The 19,839-nt window shown below is 45.4% G+C and overlaps 1 protein-coding gene across 7 annotated transcripts; it reads left to right on the plus strand.

The window, feature by feature from the left end:
- The first annotated feature begins 870 nt into the window (after window positions 1–870).
- Window positions 871–16,765, plus strand: NAA25 (N-alpha-acetyltransferase 25, NatB auxiliary subunit). Of its 7 annotated transcripts, none has more exons than XM_083373891.1 (24): window positions 962–1,237; window positions 4,523–4,608; window positions 5,532–5,670; window positions 6,520–6,638; window positions 7,147–7,221; window positions 7,562–7,669; window positions 7,870–7,948; window positions 8,253–8,364; window positions 8,817–8,906; window positions 9,045–9,214; window positions 9,922–10,034; window positions 10,109–10,316; window positions 10,702–10,791; window positions 11,627–11,807; window positions 12,406–12,505; window positions 12,993–13,144; window positions 13,273–13,398; window positions 13,885–14,128; window positions 14,282–14,405; window positions 14,666–14,731; window positions 15,437–15,534; window positions 15,631–15,744; window positions 15,922–16,068; window positions 16,443–16,765. In XM_083373891.1, the coding sequence occupies exons 1-24, from the start codon at window positions 1,171–1,173 to the stop codon at window positions 16,563–16,565; spliced, it is 2,931 nt and encodes a 976-aa protein (XP_083230017.1). In that variant the 5' UTR covers window positions 962–1,170; the 3' UTR covers window positions 16,566–16,765. The 7 variants fall into 7 exon arrangements, 4 of the variants coding, with proteins under 4 accessions (XP_083230020.1, XP_083230017.1, XP_083230018.1 ...); XM_083373892.1 differs by lacking the exon at window positions 962–1,237 and adding an exon at window positions 3,915–4,199; XR_014493805.1 differs by lacking the exons at window positions 15,922–16,068; window positions 16,443–16,765 and having other exon boundaries at window positions 871–1,237; window positions 15,442–15,534.
- The last annotated feature ends 3,074 nt before the right edge of the window (window positions 16,766–19,839 follow it).

The following is a 19,839-nucleotide window of genomic DNA, read 5'->3' on the forward strand; positions in this document are numbered from 1 at the left end:
TGCTAGAGTAGCTCTGCATCCACCCTACAAAAACCTCAATGGCCAGGCCACATCTCTGAATCTTCTGTTGAATTCAGTTGTCAAAACTTATCACTTTGGAAGTATTCATCAGGGCAGGCCCATTTCTCATCAGAGGTTTTCACACAGTTTGGACTTAATCAGATTTCCTGCCCAGGATTTTGTTTATTTATCACATTTACGCCCCACCTTTCCTGCAGGAACTGGAGAGAAGGCTGGGTGGCTGCAGAATTTGAACTTGGCTCTCCCCAATCCCAACATGTGAAGCATGATGGCAGGTGGGGTTTTTTTTTCTGTACAGTAAACCATAGGGGGGGGAACCTGCTTTCTTTTTGCTGTCAATCCTAGGCACAGGACTAGAAAGGGGTCAAAAGCTCTACAGTATTTTATATTCTGTCTATTTAGCCCAGAACTGGCCTAACCTGACTATCTGGGATAATCCCTTGCAGAATGAAATGAGGAGTTGTGGCTTTTGAATATATTGCTATTAGCTGAGTAATAGCAATAATACTCAAAAGTTCAGATGACAGCTACTGATAGGTGCAAATTTAAGAGTTGGTGGCTTTTTTTATAAATATTGCTATTAGCTGAATAATAATTAGCCATAGTCAAAGCTGAGGAGGGGGAAATCCCTCCCAGGTCTAAATTAGGAGTTGGTGGCTTTTTGTAAACATTGCTATTATTTGAATAACACTCAAGAGCTGAGGGGGCAACCCTCCCGCCCCAACATCCATATTGGGGAGTTGACGGCTTTCACAAATAACGAATAATAATAACAATAATGATGTTGCAGTAATCAAAGCTGAGGGGACACCCCTTCAGAGTCTGCGGGCTTCACCTGCACGGTCCCACGGCTGAGGGGATTTCCCCCTCCCGCACCAAAAAAAGACCGCAACTGAGGCCGCGGCGCCCCTCACGCACCACCAGGCCGGACGAAGCCTGAGGGGCCGACTAGGCGAGGCCGCCGGGCCGGGGGTCCACCTCGCGGGGCCGTCGTGCCGGGCCGGCCTGGCGCCGCCTCCCGCCCGCCCCGGGCCCGCCCCGCCAGGCGTCCGGGGGGAGACGGAGAGGGAGAGAGAGCGCGAGCAGAGGCAGGCAGGCAGGCCCGGCGGCGGCGGCGGCGGCTGCGCGCTGCGGTTCTGCGCTCTCATCATGGCGGCGGCGGGTGCGCGGGGCCATGTGCAGGACCCGAACGACCGGCGCCTGCGGCCCATCTACGGTAGGCCCCGCGCGCGCTCCCCGCCTTTTGCCCTCGCGCGCCTCGCCTGGCCGGGCCGGGCCTGCTCGGAGGGAGGGGGGAAGGCCGGGCCCCGTGGCCGCCTCCTCGGGCTCTCCGCGCCTGAAGCCCCCGGGAAGGGGGACCCCCGTCTTCGTGGGGGACGGGGGGTTAGCAAGCCGCTTTCGGGGGGCTTCTCCTGAGGGAGAGGGGGGCGCTGTGAGGGGATGTTGGGGTGCTATCTAAAGGGGCCCCCTCCTCCCTCTTGGGAGGACGGGACCCCCTTTGGGGCTTTGTTTTGGACAAGGAGGGAGGGGGGGCTTTTAAAAGGGCTTCGGGGAGTAATCTTCCCCTCAGTGGTCTTAAATTGGGGTGAGGGAGGTCGGTCCCACCTTCCCAGGTCCCCAGTGTCTTTAGTGGGAAAGCTTTTGGGTGGAAGAGGGAACCTTATAAAGTTTCACAGGGTGTAATCATGGAGACGCCCCCCCCCCCAAAAGAAGGGGGTTGAAGGTCCAGCAATGTTATTCCGTAACTATAATTGTACTCTATCAAAGCCCTTGGGGAGCAGACCCCCCCTTTTGTGATGGACCCCATGTGCTCATGAAACAGAGATTTTCATAAAATACAGTTGGGGGGGGATGCAAAGGATTCGTTCACCTGGGCTCTCCAAAGTGCTGATTATAGTGCTATCAATACGCAGTATGCTTAAAGTATTTTTGCTTTTCCATACTTATGTGTGGGTCTCTAAAGAGTGTGGTTTTTATTGTACCCTTTCAGCCATCTATGATTTAGAAAGAATGAGCCTACTGGTACTGTAAAATGATTGGCTTCTCTTTCTTACAAGCATCTTTGTGTATACACACACACACACACACAAAACCTTCCCACATTTTTCAGGGGTTGCTGACCAAGTACAGAGTTTGGAGTTGTAGTAGGGAGAGAAAAGGCACCATCCAGAAATCATCTGAAGGGCTGATATAGGATTCATACAGGAACGGGAATAGGGACCTCTTGAGCTGATTAAATCTGCAGAAACAGGAATGGTGTGAAGTTTAGCTTGTTGTAGGACTTCCTTTCTGATTGTGAGAACCATGCACTGGAGCCCAGGGTGTTAGATAGCTTTCAAACTTAATTTTAAAACTTAGGGGGTGAAGTTCTGAGGATCCCACCTGTGTTCTTTTTGCTCCATTTGATGAAGTAAAAACAAGGTGAAAATTGTATTTTAAAAATGTATTTATTTTGATCCACAAGGAACAGAAAACTGTGTAGCTTGGGTATCATTTCACAGTGCTTCTCAAGTGTGAAAATAATTCAGGTTCTCTAGAGAACAGTTTGTTGCCTGGTTCTCGGTGGCTTTTCCAAAGACTTTTAAAAATTGACCTGTAAACGTAAGATTCCTGATATAGCTCTTGGATCAGGATAGTTTGGTGAGATGCTTGAGCTGTTCAGTCAGCATGTCTCCTGAAGGCCTCTTTCTTACAAGCATGATCTTCCAAACAAGTCCAAGTATTAATTATTTCTTTGCTTTAGGTTATGTATATCCCTCACTCTGTTTGACTCGATTGCTTCATATTTCAGTTCTGTTGTGTGAGCCTCCGCTGCTTCTCCCAGTAAGCCGAAAAGCTCTGGAGGAATGGTTTCCTTCATTCTGAGGGAGCAATCAGGTTAATTTGTCTCTCCCCTGGCTTCTGCTTAAGAAAATTGCTTTGTACAGTATTGCATAGTGCCACTTTTCTATCTTTGTATTGACTAAAAATGGACAAGGTGATTTACAATTTTGCATCCATCGATGAATGAGATAAAAGGCAGTATTGATAGGAGAGCTTCAAAAAAGAGAAAGCCCAGCCTAAAATCAAAGTATTTCCTGACTTGTCAGTTGAACAAAATCTAGTCGGGAGAGGTAATAAGTATTGCTTTAGGGCAGATCTGGATAATGCAAACTTTCAAGGTACATCTTTACAGGCCCAACTGTCCTGGCTGTTTCTGCACTCCTCACGAAAGTCAGCAACTGCATTTTCAGGGTTTTGTCTGTACTTGGTTCTTTTCACAAGAATTAGGTCAAAACTGCTTAACGTTGCATTTGACAAACTGCCTGTGCCTCCTAAAAATAATCTTGGAGCAGTCAGTCTCTTTAATGGGAAATTAGGTTTCTCAACCATTTTTTAAAATAAGTAACATTATATGTACGTATCAGATATGTTTCTAAGTTGGAGAGATGAGCTGTCCATTGTTGAACAAATTCTGTATTGAAAGACCACGCTGGAAAAGATTGGAAACATTTTACTATTATCTGAATAATAGTTCAAAATAATGTGTTTGTTAGTATTAATTGGTGAGCGTCATGAAAAAATGTTTTTGTTTTTTGGACAGAACTACATTTTCAAATAATGTAAAGTTCTGGCAAGTTCTGATTTTAACTCATTTTAATAACATCTTTTTTAATAACTAAGAGTCTTTCCCTTGGCGTTCGCTTTTTGTTTTATTTTATGGTGTGTTGTACAGGAGTTTAATTAAATTTTGTTAACTTTCTCAGATCTAGCCTGGGAATGATGCTTAATATTCAAGGAGTTGAATTAATAGTTTTGAAGCAATTTGTTGGCTGACTGTTATATCCTTTTGATTTTCTGCTCCTTTCCTATAGTGGCAAAATAGCCACAGAGTTTCTTTATTTTGTGTGTATCATAGGTGGAATTCATATTGTTTATACTTCTACTTCATGCTAGGTCATGAAAAAAGCTTGCTTGGCTCCTCTTACCAGCAAGATTGGTTAGGTTGTAGGAGTTTCTCCCATGGTTTGTTCAATAGGATGGATTAAGTAGGAGTTACCAATAAAGGAGAAAACAACCATACTGCAGAGCGTCAAGGACCCCTCCCTCATAAGTAGGAGTTCTGTCTGGTTTCTCTTCCAGCAAGTCAGCCTTGGAAGCTGGACACCAAATACCTTCCAACTGTGGCTTGTTAAAGAGTGAGTTAGATTTAAGGATGTTGAAGCTCATATTAAGAAGCTGCCAAAGAGTTACCAAATGCCAGAAGCCCCGGGGCGGGCAGGACCCATTCGTTTCCATCCAGAAATCAAGAGCTGCCACTCTCTTTTAATTCAAATGAGAAAACGTCTCCATGGGGAATAAGCTGATCTCAGAAGGATGCCCTCCAGATGTCTTGGATGGAGCCCATTCCCCTTACCCCACCTAGGATGACAGGGATGGGAATTGTAGCCCAGCTCACCTGAAAATCCCAAATCCTGCCATCCTCGGCTTTGTAGTCATCTCTCTCTCTCCTTTTCTTTAGACTATCTTGATAATGGCAATAATAAAATGGCAATCCAGCAAGCAGACAAGCTGCTAAAAAAACACAAAGATCTTCACTGTGCTAAGGTGAGCTCACAGTTAGTTTATTTTGTTAAATTGTCTTTGTCTTAAATCTTGAGCAAGCAAGGGCCGGAGTCTGCTCTTTGTCTGCCACCTCCCTAGAAAGGCTTGGGCTGGGTTGGACAACCAGAGCTGCGGTTTAAAGCTAAGCTTTGAAGACATCCCTTGCGTGGCAGTTTTTCCTCCCTCTGCAAGGCTGCCTTTGTTTCTCCTGGTTTTTCCCCTGCTCGGTAAGATCACCTTTGCCATGTTGATCATGCCATGTTGCCCTGTTCACCGCTCTGAGTCCTTTGGGAGAAGGGCGGTATACAAATTAAATAAATAAATAAATAAATAAATAAATAAGCAAGCAAGCAAGCTCCGGTTTGCTGAAGTAATACTATGTGTTAACAATAGTAGCTGAGAGAATTATAAAACAGCAATCACAATCCAAACTTTTGAGATGAGGGAACAAATTGGGTGCATTAGCAAACTATTATGGAAACTGTAATTCAGCAGTCTGGGGATTGGGCCACTGGTTGAAGAAGGCTGATTTTTGTTCTTCTCGAAGAGCCTGTCTCTCTGGAGGCGGGCCAAGCAGGGTGGGCAGCTGACAGCTATCTGACCGCTGCTTCATAGATGGACATACAATGCTGAACTAGAGCAGTGTTTCTCAAGCTTGGCAACTTGAAGACATGTGGACTTCAACTCCCACAATTCCCCACACCCCTAGCAGCCATTCAGTTTAAGCTCTATCCTTTCTCCAACGTGTCCTGGATATCTGTCCTGTGACTCAACCTGTCAACCATGCAGGTGTTCGTCTTCTGAGATTTAATGTTTGACCCACTAAACCATTTCTTTGTTGATTATTCTCAGAATGAGATTTTCATGACTGTCCTTATTGACAGCTACTGCAAAACCTCTTAAAATATTCTTTGATCTGTGTGCAGGTTTTGAAAGCAATTGGCCTGCAAAGAACTGGGAGACAAGACGAAGCATTTACTTTGGCCCAAGAAGTAGCAGCCCTTGAACCCACAGATGACAATTCCTTGCAGGCGTTGACTATCCTTTACCGAGAAATGCATCGGCGTATGTTTCCCAGCTATCCTTACCCCTTTATGGCTTTTATTCTCATTTTAAAGAAGTCTCTCTCTTCTTCCAATCCATATGCATCTCATTATAGATAGACCCATTTATTTGAACTAGCGGGTCTGGCCTGATGGGGGTACTTGGGTTTTTTATTGGTTTGTTTTATTATTCTGGTTTTAACTTGGGCATTAATTTAATTATTTTTTAATGTTTGTATTGGTGTTTATATTTATGCCCTGTGAACCGCCCTGAGTCCCTTTGGGAGAAGGGCGGTATAAAAATCTCAATAAATCTAAATCTAAATCTAATCAACCCTTCTTCAATACATTGAAGAAAGGATTGTCTCAAAAATGACCACAGAACCTGTTTAGCCAAGATTTTAGTTATAACTCTTAATTCAAGGGCAGAAGAATGATATTTAACTACTTTAATGAAGATTAAGGAAATATTTCTTTTTTTTTTCTTGCTGGATTTTAGAGGAGGAGCAGAAACACTTTCTGAATTAATGGTTTTTGGGGGTTTTTTTTTACTCTATCATGGCAGGATTTCCTAATATTAATATAATGCCAAATTTCTAGGCCAGGTAACCATTTTCATACACCTCCCATTTTACGGTTCCAAAACATTCTGGGGAATGAAAGTGTGATTAAACCCGATCCCTAGAACTGCCAGCTGAGCCTAGATACTGCAGTCATCGGGGTGGTTGGGTGGATGCCAAATGCTGGTGCCATCCTAAAGAAGAGAAGGCGTATTTTGAGAAAATAAATGGTGCCAAATTGTTCAGTCGATAGTGAAGGGGCTCTAAGTCTTCACCTGCATACTTTTAATGCTTAGAATATCTGCTTTCAGCGGAGCTGGTCACGAAACTCTACGAGGCAGCCGTGAAGAAAGTTCCCAACAGTGAGGAATATCACTCTCATCTCTTCATGGCTTACGCGAGAGTCGGAGAATATAAGAAGATGCAGCAGGTACTTGCCAGCATGATAGACATCTTTCTTTTTTGGGGAAGGAGCAGTTTTCCCTCTTCCAAGGAGGGAGCCGTCTTCACCGATCACGGATGAAATGCAGAATTTCGCGTCTTTTAGCCTGAGGAATGGCTGAGGCTCTTGAGCAGACTTTCTTCTTCGGAAGGAAATTCACAGGACATCAGGAAGTTTCAGGATACAGTGGAGTTTTGATTGCTGTTTCCCTGTTTCCTCTTAAAGCAAACACTTAAGTGGCAGTTAGGGTCAGGCCAGAGAAGACAGAGGAGGGAGGTGGCAGCTCCTGCCCATCCAGGTTGTCCAAAATGTAACAGAAGTGAGCTTCTGGGAGTGCCTCCATCCTTCTGTTTCCTTCCTCTCGGCAAAAACTTTGAAATACTGTAAAGACTCTCCTTTGAGGTTCACCGTTGGCTAGAATATCATAGCTTTTGATTAACGGGTTGTTTTCTGTGAAGTCCTCTATCATCTTGATTTATGCTTTCTTCTTTTCCAGGCTGGAATGGCACTTTACAAGATTGTCCCTAAAAACCCATACTATTTTTGGTCCGTGATGAGTTTAATAATGCAGGTAGGTCCAACATTTCAGAGGAGAGTCAGAGTGTCTTTTGAATTGGTTTCCTTTCCAGTTAAAATAGGTGAAAATGCTAAGTAGACGTTAGAGATAGATTATGTATGTTTCAAGTACGGGTTGTAATGCAGTGGCACAGCCTTTCTTAACTTGGTGTCTTCCAGATCTACAGAGAGCCTGTGGTTGGGGTTATAGTTCCCGGGATTAGGTTGAGAGTGGGCTACCTTAAACCTTGCTTGCTTTGGCTTCTCTAGGGAAAAACTAGAAACCGACAGTGCTGTGTTAGCCAGACAGCGGGCTGGTTCTCTATATGGCAGTTCTATGTGTTTTTTTCTTGCAGTCAATATCTGCGCAGGATGAAAAGCTCTCAAAAACCATGTTTTTACCCCTAGCTGAAAGGATGGTAGAAAAAATGGTGAAAGAAGATAAAATTGAAGCTGAAGCAGAAGTAAGACTTTTTTCCCCAATTCTGTTTTAATTTCAACATCAGTTCCAATAAAACATTTCAGCTTATGATACAATTTATTGGGCCAAGAAATCTATCTCCCCTTCTTAAAGGGTACCACTGAAGATAAATTAGTGGAGCTAATTGTGGCAAGTCTCTCTCCTCTTGACTTCTCTCTTCCTCTTGCTATCCACTTATACCAGGTGGAACTTTACTACATGATTCTAGAACGCTTGGAAAAATACCAAGAAGCTCTGGATGTTGTGAGAGGAAAATTGGGAGGTAAAATTTTCCAGTGCCTTTGTTAAAGAGATGTAATCTGTTACACGGAGGGTTGTCTGCAGTTTAATGTTGCATCAATTTGCAAAACTGTGTGCTTTTATCACAGCCTCATCTACAAACGTGTGTCCGTACCAGATAGTTTGTATCTTGGCGGTTATATAAGGCGATTTTGAAATTAAATCCCAGAAAATCTTCCCTGGCTCCCTGCAGTTTAATTTTTGCTGGATGAAAGGGAATTTTGTTTCTGAAGTTGACGTGTTCGTTATGTGAATTTTCATTTTATGTGTGTGTGTGTGTGTATTAGACAAGTTAACCAGCGCTCTCCAGAGCAGAGAAAACAAATGCATGGAGATGTACACGAAGCTGAGCAAATGGCCAGAATGCAACGCTCTCTCAAGAAAACTTCTGCTTAAAAAGTAAGGAAATGTAGACAGGGCCACACCTTGCACAGCCCTTTTGCATCCAGTAAATACATGAGACGGCCCCCAAGAGGAATATTTTCTTTTTTGTTTTTCACTTGGAACCTTTTCTTTCTTCTCAATTATTACATTTAGAGGCTCCCACCTGATATTAAATAGAACTGCTTAGCCAAAACCCATCACCCAATCCGGGGCCTGGTCATCAACCCTTTCCCTAACTCACCTTTGCCGTTTCAAAGGCTCCCTAATCTCCAGGCCTCATTAATCCACATGGTTTATTTTTGTGGTGTTCAGAGGAGCCATAGGCGGAGAGAGACTTTTCCTTTCAGGAAACGGTCTTGACTTCCTTCCCCGGTAGATCCACCCTGTGAATGCTCACAAAAGAGAGAGAGAGAAGGCCTTCTCCACCGCACTTCAGCTTTTCTCTCTCCCTCCTTTTTCTGTTTTAGCCCAGATGATTGGCAGTTCTACATGATCTACTTTGATTCCCTCTTTCAACTGATTGGCATGGCTTGGACGCCTCCAGCTGAAGGAGAGCAGTGAGTATTGGAGAGGCTTGGGATCTTTACAAAGAGAAAGGAGGAAGCAAATTCAAGTCCTGGAACTGAACAAATGGCTGCAGAGAAAGAGAGAGATGGAATGGAGGTACTGGCTCTCACTGCCTTTCTTGTGCCCAGCTCTCTGGAAGGAGACGTGCATCACAGCACAGAGCAAGCCATCGCCTTCATAGAGCAGAGGCTAAGCCACGAGTCCAACAGCGCCCGTCCACTTCGGGGTCCCTACCTGGCCCAGCTGGAGCTGATCAGCCGCTTGCGGCACAGGGGCTACCCTGAAGAGCAGAAGTTGGGTAAGGGCTGCTGCAGGGATGCGGGGTGAGCCTCTCGGGGGTGGGGGTGCAAGGGGAGACCGTCTCGGGGGATTGCAGCGGCTGATGTAAACTGCAGAAGAATTGCAGACATCCACCGGTCACTAGGGAGACAATTTGTGTCCTATTATAAATCTTGGCAGTTTTCCTGGAGGTGGATAAATGTGTAAATGCTGAGAGTCCCCTGAGTTGCAGTAGTGCAAGGTGTGCCCAGCTGTCTCTGCAGATCCTCAGTGCTCAAAACAAGAAGAAAACCCTTACGAGTCGTTACTTTCTTTTGTAGCTTGATTTTTTTAAGGAGGGGAATAATTGGCCCAGACTGAGAGAGTTCTTGGGCTGTATTTTTAATGCCACATTGTGAAGATGCTTGCTTTGTCCTTCTTCACCCCCATCTTTGTTTTTTTAGATGGATGGTTGGTTTTGCAAGGGAAGTGTTTGTTAATTAAGCAAATCCTAAATCAGCATTCTTCAAACGTGGCAACGTTAAGATGGGTGGGCTTCAAGTCCCAGAATTCTCCAGCCAGTTTGGTGGATAACTGGGAAGCTGCTTTGCTGCAGAGTCTCCTGAGCAGTTTTCTGGGCCTTTCCTGGCTATTTGCTGTATCAAGAGACCTCATGAATATTAGGACAGTTTTACAATCCAAAAACTGACTATGCCGCTTTTCAGCTGCTGATTCTTTATTTATTAGGCAATCCAGAAGAACTGATGTTCCAGTATTTCAAGATGTTTGGGGACAAACCTTGCTGCTTTACGGATCTCAAGGTGTTTGTCGACCTTCTTCCATCAACGCAATACACAAAGGTAACTTCACTGGCAACTCCTGCCTCCCGGACTCCGAAGGTCTTATTATTTACCTAGATTCTTCTCGTTTGCAGTTCATCAACCGGTTATTGGGGGTCATCCCCCTTTGCGCCCCACCAGAAGGCAGGCTTGCGCTCCCAGCTAATATCAAAGCTTTACAACAGCACCTATGTGTGATGCAGTTGACACGGTTGCTTGGACTCTTCCACACCATGGACACAGCTCAAAAACTGGCAGCAGTCCAGGACTTGATGTTGCGTTATCGGCATGGATTGGAGTTTGGTGAGGAGACTGTCGTGCCTCTTGGTTCTTCTTGGACTCTGTCCTGGCCATCTGCCTTTGCGGTTGGATTTAAGCCTGAGGAGCTCTAGAGCAGGGGTCCTTGGCCACTTTAAGACTTGTGGACGTCAACTCCCAGCATTCCCCAGCCAGCATGTCTTAAAGTGGCCAAGTTTGAGGAACCCTGCTCTAGAGCATCATTGACCAACCTGCAAGTTGTTTAGCCCAGCTGCTTAAATCTGGTCACTATTACATTTTGATTTTGGAAAATTGGAAATTTAGCATTTTAAGTAAACCTGTAAGAAGCGTTAAATAGCTTTTCCACTGAGCTAGCTCATGTCTGAAAGCATAAAATGTTCTATTTTGTGACTTTGTTTTTATTCCCCAGGAAAATCCTGTTTGAAAACAGAGTTACAGCTTTCAGATTACTACTGCCTGCTTGCTGTTCATTTGCTCCTTGACATCTGGCTGGAGGCAGGTACGTTCTTATAACACCTGTCTGTGATCAGAAATGACTTTGAGATTGACACAATCCCCTGGAAGGAAAGATTATAACCTGCCTAGTTTATTAACGACAATAAAAGTTAGTGGGTGAAGCTCAGAGATTTATACAGTCAGGTGTGGCATGGAAAAATTGGAGAGAGAGCGTTCTGTTCTTCAGGTAAGACTAGTGTCATGGTTCCGATGAAACCCCTTAAAGAACTTCAAGGCAAGAATTCTTCCTTAAAGAACATTTTATTCAGGAAACAAAGTGAACCCAAAACTAAATTCCCTTCCCCCAGATACAAAGTAACAAGTTGCCATTCCCACCCCCATGGGAGCAGTCATCAATCACGTGCTCCAATTAGCCTGAACCCCGGGCTCCCTCTGCAGCTCCTCAGCCCGCCAAAACGTTAGCGGAAAACTTTTGTCGGTTTGCATCCTTGAGTTCCCAAGAAGCTCTCGAGCATTCCCCCCCCATTCCTCCCTTCTACACCTGATTTCTAAACAACAGAAAAATCAGAGTAAAAATGGCTGCAGTTTCCCTCGGTTGTCAGAGCGGGAAGGAACATCCATTGTCACAGCATTGACAACTAGATTGAACCTGAAATCTTCTAAAGCAGCTGAAGAATTGGAGTTTGGGGACACAATAAAGGTGTTCTTTACACATTGAACCTGGCAATTTCTTCCCCCGTTGTGAATGCAACGCAGCTTTGAAGAAGAACTAGACAAATTAATCTCACGGACCAGCTGGTACTTTCTGTGCTTCTTATTTGCCTTCTCACCCCGCTCACAGTTTGAGAACTGTTTTTGCCCTCTCCCCCCCCCTCCAGGTGAGGGATCGGCCGTCTGGCAGTGCTTGACTCTGCTAGAGGAAGGGTTGACCTCCAGCCCTTCCAATGCCCAGTTCAAGTTGCTGCTCATCCGAATCTACTGCATGCTGGGGGCCTTCGAGCCGGTGGTGGAGCTGTACTCCGGCCTCGATGCCAAGCACATACAACACGACACCATCGGGTGGGTAACTCGCCTCTCTCCTGGGTCAGGGGCTTCCTGGAGCTGCTGTCTTGGGCAGGGGAGGGGGTCCTCTGCCTGGTGTCTCCTCCATTCGCCAGAGGTTGGGAGAGGGTCCTGTGGGGGTCTTCGGGCGAGGAGAGGTGCCGCTGTGGCCCTTTGCGGGAAGGACTTTAAACTTTCTGGAGCAATGTCCAATTTACCTCCTTGCTGGAGTGTTCCTTAACAGAGGCCTAGGTAAATAAAGGCTCAGTCGTCCAGGCAAAAGTGTCTTTAAAAGATAAATCTTGGCAACTGGACCAAAGTTTATTAAACTGAGACGATTCGTTACATATTCGAGTAACTTCTTCGGTCAAAATGGAATTTTTGGTTAGCCATAGAATCAGAGAGTTGTTGGAATGTACTAATTCTTGCTACGCTGACTGCAGGGGTTTATGTCCCCCCCCCCCAAATAGTGGCCTGGCTTTGGTAGTTTTCCTTACTTGGGGGAATAATGGGAAGAAATGGCAGCTATACTGACTCAGCTGGGAAAACTCAGCCAGCTTTCACGGTTTGTGAGTATCGTTAGTTTATTTGTTGGTTTGTGCTTTCTGCATTGCAGATACCTGCTGACCCGCTATGCCACAGCTTTTGGCCATTATGCTGCTGCGTCCCAATCTTGCAACTTTGCACTCAGGTTTTTCCACTCCAACCAGAAAGATGTAAGTGTGGGAACAGGAGGAAGACTCCGTTTCTCCTCTTCAGAGAGCATGTGCAAAGTCCTTTGAAGCAGAGCCAGACCTCCCCGCCGTTCCTCTCCCTTTGCCTGGCCTCACCTCGATACCCAGAGTCTGGTGGGAGAAGCAGAAGGGAGGCAAGGAGGAATGGACTTGTGCTTGGGTCGGTAATCAGCTGGAGTAAACAAATAATTTCCGAACCTTCAAGCACTTCCTCACTGTTTTTGCACCAGCCCCGTGAGGTTGATTAAGTTCAGTGACAGTCGCGCTTCCTGCTTCCTCCTCCCTAACACCAAGCCCGTGAAAGCTTGTGCAAGGCTCAAGAGCGACGGCTGCACAAGGGCTGGGGCCCCTCAGGATTGGAACGTGCCCCTGGAGCATCTTTTGGGATTCCCGCCAGGCAGGCCTTACAGAGAAGTCCATCTCTCTTGTCTGCCTCAAGCCTTGAGAACCTCCTGTGTTTTCTTTGCAGACCTCAGAATACATCATTCAGGCCTATAAATACGGGGCGTTTGAGAAGATCCCAGAATTCATTGCTTTCAGGAACAGGCTGAACGCCTCACTTCATTTTGCACAAGTCCGCACAGAACGAATGTTGCTGGATCTTCTCCTGGAGGCCAATATGTGAGTCTAGAGAAATGCAGTCGGGAGGCATTTGATGGCCCCGTTGGGGGAAAAAACCCCTAAGCAAATCTCAGCAAAGACTTTCCAGTGCCTAACCCAGCATTTCTGTTTGGTTCCTCATGAACCAGATCAACAAGTTTGGAAGACAGTATTAAATCCATGGGCCTAAGTCCGGAAGAGGACGACATTCCCTGGAGGGACCTGCGGGACAATAGAGACCTCACCGTCTTATTTAATTGGGACCCGAAAGACAAGTAAGCCCAAGAGGTTACGATGCACAGTAGAAGTTTTATATGATCTGAAGGGAAACGGGAATATATCCAGGGAGAGTGTAGGTTTTACACTGGGCATTTATACAGCCATCTGAAATAGTTCATCCCAAATTATAATAGACACAGTTACGTATATTTAGAAGGAATTCTTTACTTCAGTTTTCACCCCAAACTAGGAACCTATTTGGGTGTTTCCAGATAGACCCCGTGGTCTGTATCGTTTGCATAATAACACAGAACACAAGTACGCGGATGGTATACATTACATCCACTTGGATTTATTTAATCAACCCCTCCCTCCCCCAGACTTGCGAAAGGTGTGTTAGAGTAAGGTTTTACTGTAGCTTGTGGGTGAAAGGGAATGTTAACCTAGACTTCCAAGTTTCAGGAACATAGGGATAACAGAATAGGTGGCTTTGCGTATAGGTTTCTGGATCTAAATTCTCCCTCTTTCCGTTTCTCTCTCAGGAGTATTTCTGAAGAGCACAGAAAATACTCCTTGGAGGAAGAGACCACCTGGCTGCGGATTCGGTCCCTGACATTACGGTTAATAAGCGGGCTGCCAGCTCTTAGCCACGGCAGCCAGCCGAAGAACTCAGAAAAAAGCACCGAGAATGGAGTCTCCTCCAAGATAGACACCGTCCGGACTCTCCTGCGGCAGCTGGACGATGCAGTGAGATCGGGGAAGTGGTTCCTACAGAAAAACGTTCAGGTACAGGTCAGGGGGAAAATGCTATTTTTTTTTAATAGACCGGTTACAATAGTAAACGGGACTCTTGGAAAAGAAATTGGGTTAGATCTCAGATAACGTTGTCTTTTTTCCTTGGAAATTATGTGATAGGTTGTGTTTTTCCTCCTTCCACAGTATCCGGTCCTCGGGCCCCCTTCTTCACGGATGGCCAGCTTCTTTGACAGTGGGAGCTGCCAGTCCCAAACCAACTTGTTTTATCTAGTTAGTGAAATTTATGAATTAGATACCAATGGCTTAGGTAAGCCCTCCAACTTCCTTCAATTTGGGGCTGAAGGGAGAGTGGGAAACAGGGATTAGTCCAGGAGTGTCCAACCTTGGCAACTTTAACCTTGCTGGCTGGGGAATTCTGACCGTTGCAGTCCACAACTTTCATATGTGAGTTGTGCCATTGTTGCTTTTTCCTTTTGCTGCTTCTCCTCCCCACCCACCCCCCATTTGTGTATTTAAGGCAGGCCACTTCTAATTGGCTAAACAAGGGGCTCCCTTATTTATTTGCAGAAGATTCCATGGCCATTCAAGAGCGAATAGGAAATTGTTTGAAATCATTACTGGAGCAACTAACAGGTATGCCAGGTTTGCAAATAAGTCCCCAAGAATTCTGACCTGCTTCCTTAACTTGTGGACACGTTCTTGGGGGTTCCCTTTCCTAAAAGAGCTAGCTTTCACGGGCCAGCTCTGCAGAACAGCTAAAGATTATTTTTACCCACGGTGTGTAAATACAAGGCAGGCCCTGATTATTCACTCAGGTCAATGTATGAAAATATGCAGCATTAATAGGAAAGACACCTTAAGTGACCAGCACTGCATAGATTGGGGGGGAAACCTTGAAAGGCCATACGAGTTCATTATTTAGGTGTTTTTCTTTCAGTTACCTTTTATTTGCCCCAGCCTTCTTAGCCTATTTTCTTTAAGCAAGTAGTTTGCACTTCTGGCATCTTGGTTCTGCCTCCTGCAAGAGTTGGAGAGGAAAGTTACAAAGATGCTGAGTGAGAAAAAGGAGAGGTCAGAAAGAGCTTGACCCTTTATGGGTTACAGAAATGTGGCCATTTTACAGACAGGAAGGAAGCGCTCTACTTCGGAGCATCAGAATGGACCGTTACAGCTTTGTCTATTTCCGGGGGTAATATCCATTATATCTTCCATAATTCAGCCAAAGAGTCTGTATGGATGCAAAGAGGGGAGATGGGTGTCTGTGTGGCTTTGCAAAAGACTTAAAATATTCACAAGCTTTTTTTCTCCCCTCTTTCTCTCTCTCCTTCTTTTCTTAAGATCAGGTCAATAAATGCAAAGGCGATTTGTTGGAAGTCAGGGAGGGTAGCTTCAAAACGCATCCAAATATTTTAGAAAACCTGGTCTTCTTTGCGGAGGTGAGTCTGGGCAATCTGAGCCACCCAGCCTGCCTTGCTGCAAAAGGCAGCAGCGCCCCTAAAGCGCCTCCCCCCACACACTTCTCATCCTCGCAGACCACCTCCATCGTCTCGTGGGTCTGCAGTTACTCGGATGCCGTCCTTCGGCCCTGGAAGTCAACCCTGCAGAAGAAGAAGAAGAAGAAGAAGAAAGACAGCAGTGGAGCCATGGTAGGCTAGGCCAGGTTGCCCTCTTCCTCTTCCTTTCCCCCACCCCAAGCCGCAGCTTGACTTCTAGTTCCTGATAGTTGAGAGCAAATTCTTCATTCGATTCATGTAACGAATTAAACAATTGAGGACAGATCGCGGAAGGCCTTTTAAAGCTTCCCCTCTCACACGTCTTTGTAGCCTCCTGTGTTCACCAGCTTCCAAGATTATGTTTCTGGACTCCAGACGCTCATTTCCAACGTGGTAGATCACCTCAGAGGGCTTGAAATTAATTTAACTGCACTTAAACTTGAAGAGCTGTACATAGAAAATAATTCACTTTTGCAGGTAAGACATAGTAGCTTTTAAAGGAATGCTCTCCAATCTCCTGTGGTCAGAATTTGTCTTACTCTTTCTGTTCATTTTTCAACCCTGCCTTTTTGCTCAAAGTGTTTCTTGCGCGTGGAGAAACTCACAGCTGGTTTGCCAGTCTGAAATTCCTGGCAGATGCTAGCTCAAATACTTTGGCTGGTCCAACGCCGTGCATCCTTAAGCTGTTTTCTTCCTTTAAAAATTGTAATTTGCCAGTATCTCTTCTTAGAAACTCAAAGACGATGTGACATAAATTTATCATTATTTGGAGATTTTTTTTATGGGAATATTTCAAGAGTCGGTCAGTTGGTTTTGATTATCTTGTGTGCATGCCCTTTTCTTTTATCCAGGAAGAAAAGAAGTTTACAAAGACTGCGCTAGGGAAAGTCCAGAGTAGTTACCAGCACGCAGTTCAAGAAATTGGAGAGCTGCTGAAAAAGAGACTTGATACAATAAAAAACCTAAAGGTTTGATGAAATGCCTCCTTGTGGAGAAAGCCAGACTGAAGCATTGGCATCAGATAAGCAACATCTACCATCCCTTCTGTGTTAAAATCTGGAACTTCCTCATAAATGCATGAAGGACTTTGATCACAAACTTTTTTTATGTATTAAAAGATATATTCAAGCTAATTAAATTATTGTACATTAAAAGAATGGATACAGGGACCCTCCACGGACAGGGTTAGACCACTTTTTATACATGTTCATAAGCAGATAACAACAGATTCTAGATCCCGGGCAAAACCCATTGCATCTCCCAGGGCTCTGGGGGGAGGGGTGGTTCTTCAGAGACTGTTGGGGGTCTCCACCTCTTTAGAAGCAGCAATAGGAATCCAGTGTAAAACACATTTGAGAGGAATTTGTACTTTCCCCTCTCCCATAGGCAAGGCAGCATTTATTTTACGGGCACGTTTTTGCCCTACAGAAGCAAATGACCAGGCCGGAGGTCATCTGTGGACACCCTAAGCCTCTCTTGGGCTCTCCTGCTTCTGCCACAGCCAAGTCAATCTGACCGTTGAGCCATCTGGTCTCCCAACAGGGTCTTTTATTCTCCTCTATGTATGCAGCTTCCCTTACAGCCCTTCGAATTAGTCTGAAAGAGGACCGCGTCAAGTCTCCTTTCCCATACCCTGTATGTGTCGCAGAACAGTGCAGTCAGTTAAAGCCACTCCAGTGGTTTCCAGGAAAATGGAAAAACCTGGTTTAGAAATGCGACTGGACCTAGAATTCCATAGGAATCAGGTAAAAGGTTATCAGTGTAAGCGGTAGCAAAAAAAAACCAACCAGGGCTGTTGTTATTTTAAAGAAAGTAGCCTTCCGTCTAAAGCTGTGCGGTGGTGCCTTGATGTTTCTTCCACTTTCAGAGTTGGCATGTTGAGACAGGCTGGCTGAGTTGAGCCGAACCACAGTTTTTTCCTATTTCTAATTTCAAAGCGCTCCCAAATACCTTCTGGAATATGTATATACAAGGTGGATTTTGGGTGGGACCCAAGAATGGAGAATAAAACTCCAATCGCTTTCAAAGCCTTTTCCCGTTCAGAACTCCCCAAATACCTGTTGAGTCACGGAGTGTTTCAAGTGCTCCGCGTTTCGACATTCAGAGCTGTCGGATGAAAAAAGGGCTCCTGCGTAGCCAGTTGCGGTTACTGACAGCTAGTTGGCCCCTCGTTGTGCACATTCATAGCAGGCTTCACTTTTCTGTGATATCGTTAAGCTGGTGTTTTCTGAGTTTCCTTGAGAGGATTGATTGGTTACCATTGTATTTTTTTTTAATCAGTGGGTACTAAAAACCACAGGATGTGGTCCTGTTTTTTCCTAAGCAATTGCCAGATTGAAAGGAAGCCTCGTGAACGTAGAGTTTATGACCAGGCAGCATCAGAGTCGGGTAAGCTAAGGTAACCCCAACTATATGGGTTACTTTCTCGTTAACCAGGGTGCAGACTTTGAAGCGGTGGCTTTGGTTCGGCCCGATTTATTGCTGTCTGCCAGCCTATCCGGCATGTTGATGGGCTCTCCACAGCTTGTCTTCTCAATGCCCCCCTCACCTGCCTCAGGAGAGCTTCTCACCTGTTTTACAGGCAGCCCTGCCTGCCCGGTGAGGAACAAAGAGCTTTGCCTGGAGCTGCTGTAGACTTATCCTACCAAGAGATATCACAGTGGTGATCTGGAGGTGGTTTTTGTACAAAAACATGACTCCTGCAGGGTAGGTTGCTTAGTCTGAGAAAAGGGGCCGAATGAATATGTAATTTTCCAATAAAATAATTTCTAGAAAAAATGTTTTGGAGCTTCTATTGAGAAGCAACTTAAAAGCTCTTTAAAGAATGGTTTGAGCAAGGGTGAAATCTCCACCGTCGGTTCTGAATATATTGTTTTTCTGGTAGACAGCTTGATTCCAAGCGCCTGTTTTGGAAATAGAATGGGGGTTCTGGCCTTTTGAAACCCCTGTTGTCAGAGCACTTCACGGCGCTTGGATTTTTAAGGCGCTTTCAGCATGATCAGCTCCTTCCTCAAACTCATTTTTTTCCCATCCAAAAAGTATTCTTAAGAATATTGACCATTAGTACCCTTCACTTTTGAGACTGCTTTTTTAAAACCACCTTTCCAAAGCTTTCCTCGTTTGATCAAGTAGAGGAGGCCGTAATCTCACGGTCATAAGCCACCCGTTACATAAATTACTTGTGTTTGTCGCAGTTATTAAATCTTTTCAAGAGTTTGGCTTTCTTAGGATTTCCTTCTGTTACAGAGAAGATGCGTCTCCCCCTCCCAAAAACAGGTACGAGGAAGAGAAGCTGCTGGAAGCCAGTGCTGTTCTTTTCCCTTTTGCACCAATTCTGAATTTGCGATGCAATTATTTTGTGGCAAGTCTTGTGGAAGTGTCCTTGGGGGTATTTAAAAAGAGCCAAGAGCTTAAGTAACGCTTTGATTCAGGGTTCTTCCAGGAATGAAAGCCTTCGGGTTATGTCTTCTGGCAGGCTGTAAACTCAACTGCCCTTTCGAGGAAGAAGAACATCTGCGCAGCGTGTTTCCTCTCCAGTGTTGGAAGTTTAGGGCTTATCGTTTTTAAAGTCATTTTCTTATATTTAGAAATTGTATTTCAAATTCTGATAATTGAATCACGGGCTTTTGTTTCGCCTCTTCTTTGAGCTACGAGAGGGGATTTGGCTACCCGTTCTGTTCTAACAACGTGGAGCTTCTTTGCTTTGCTTTGCTGTTTTTAATTTGTGACTATGTTAAACACCTCGACCACCAACAGAAATTGAAAAGGATAAAACTAACAATCTGCTGTAAACTGAATGGGTTTATAATTTATAAAAAAAACCTCAAGTTTCTTTATAACCAACTTTCTCTGTGCCTTTTTTTTCTTCTTTCAAGCTGGGAAACGTTCACCCCTGTGAAGCGAGCGGGGACCCCGAGCGCACCGTTTGAGGGGTCTTTTAAGCGTGGCGGGGACAGGCAGACGCTAGAGGGGTCTGCGGGCGTCAGTCAGGCTGGCAGAAGCCAAGGCTGCCTCCGTGCATTTGAAGTCCCATGTTCTGCAGCATGAGAAGGGCTGCGGGGTGGAACGCTTGCTGGGCTTTTTTCACAGTTGCCCAGTGACCTCTCAAAGGCCAGAAGAGGAGAATAGAGCCCGCCCGGCGGCCTTTCCGGACGCGCAGCCTTTAAAGCCGGGCCGGGCGGCCGGAGGTTTTTCTGCGGGGGGGGAGGCGGGCTCTCCCGGGCTCGGCCTGCGGGGGGCGCCGGCGAG

This window comes from Vipera ursinii (assembly GCF_947247035.1).
Source record: "Vipera ursinii genome assembly, chromosome: 14".
Lineage (NCBI taxonomy): Eukaryota > Metazoa > Chordata > Lepidosauria > Squamata > Viperidae > Vipera > Vipera ursinii.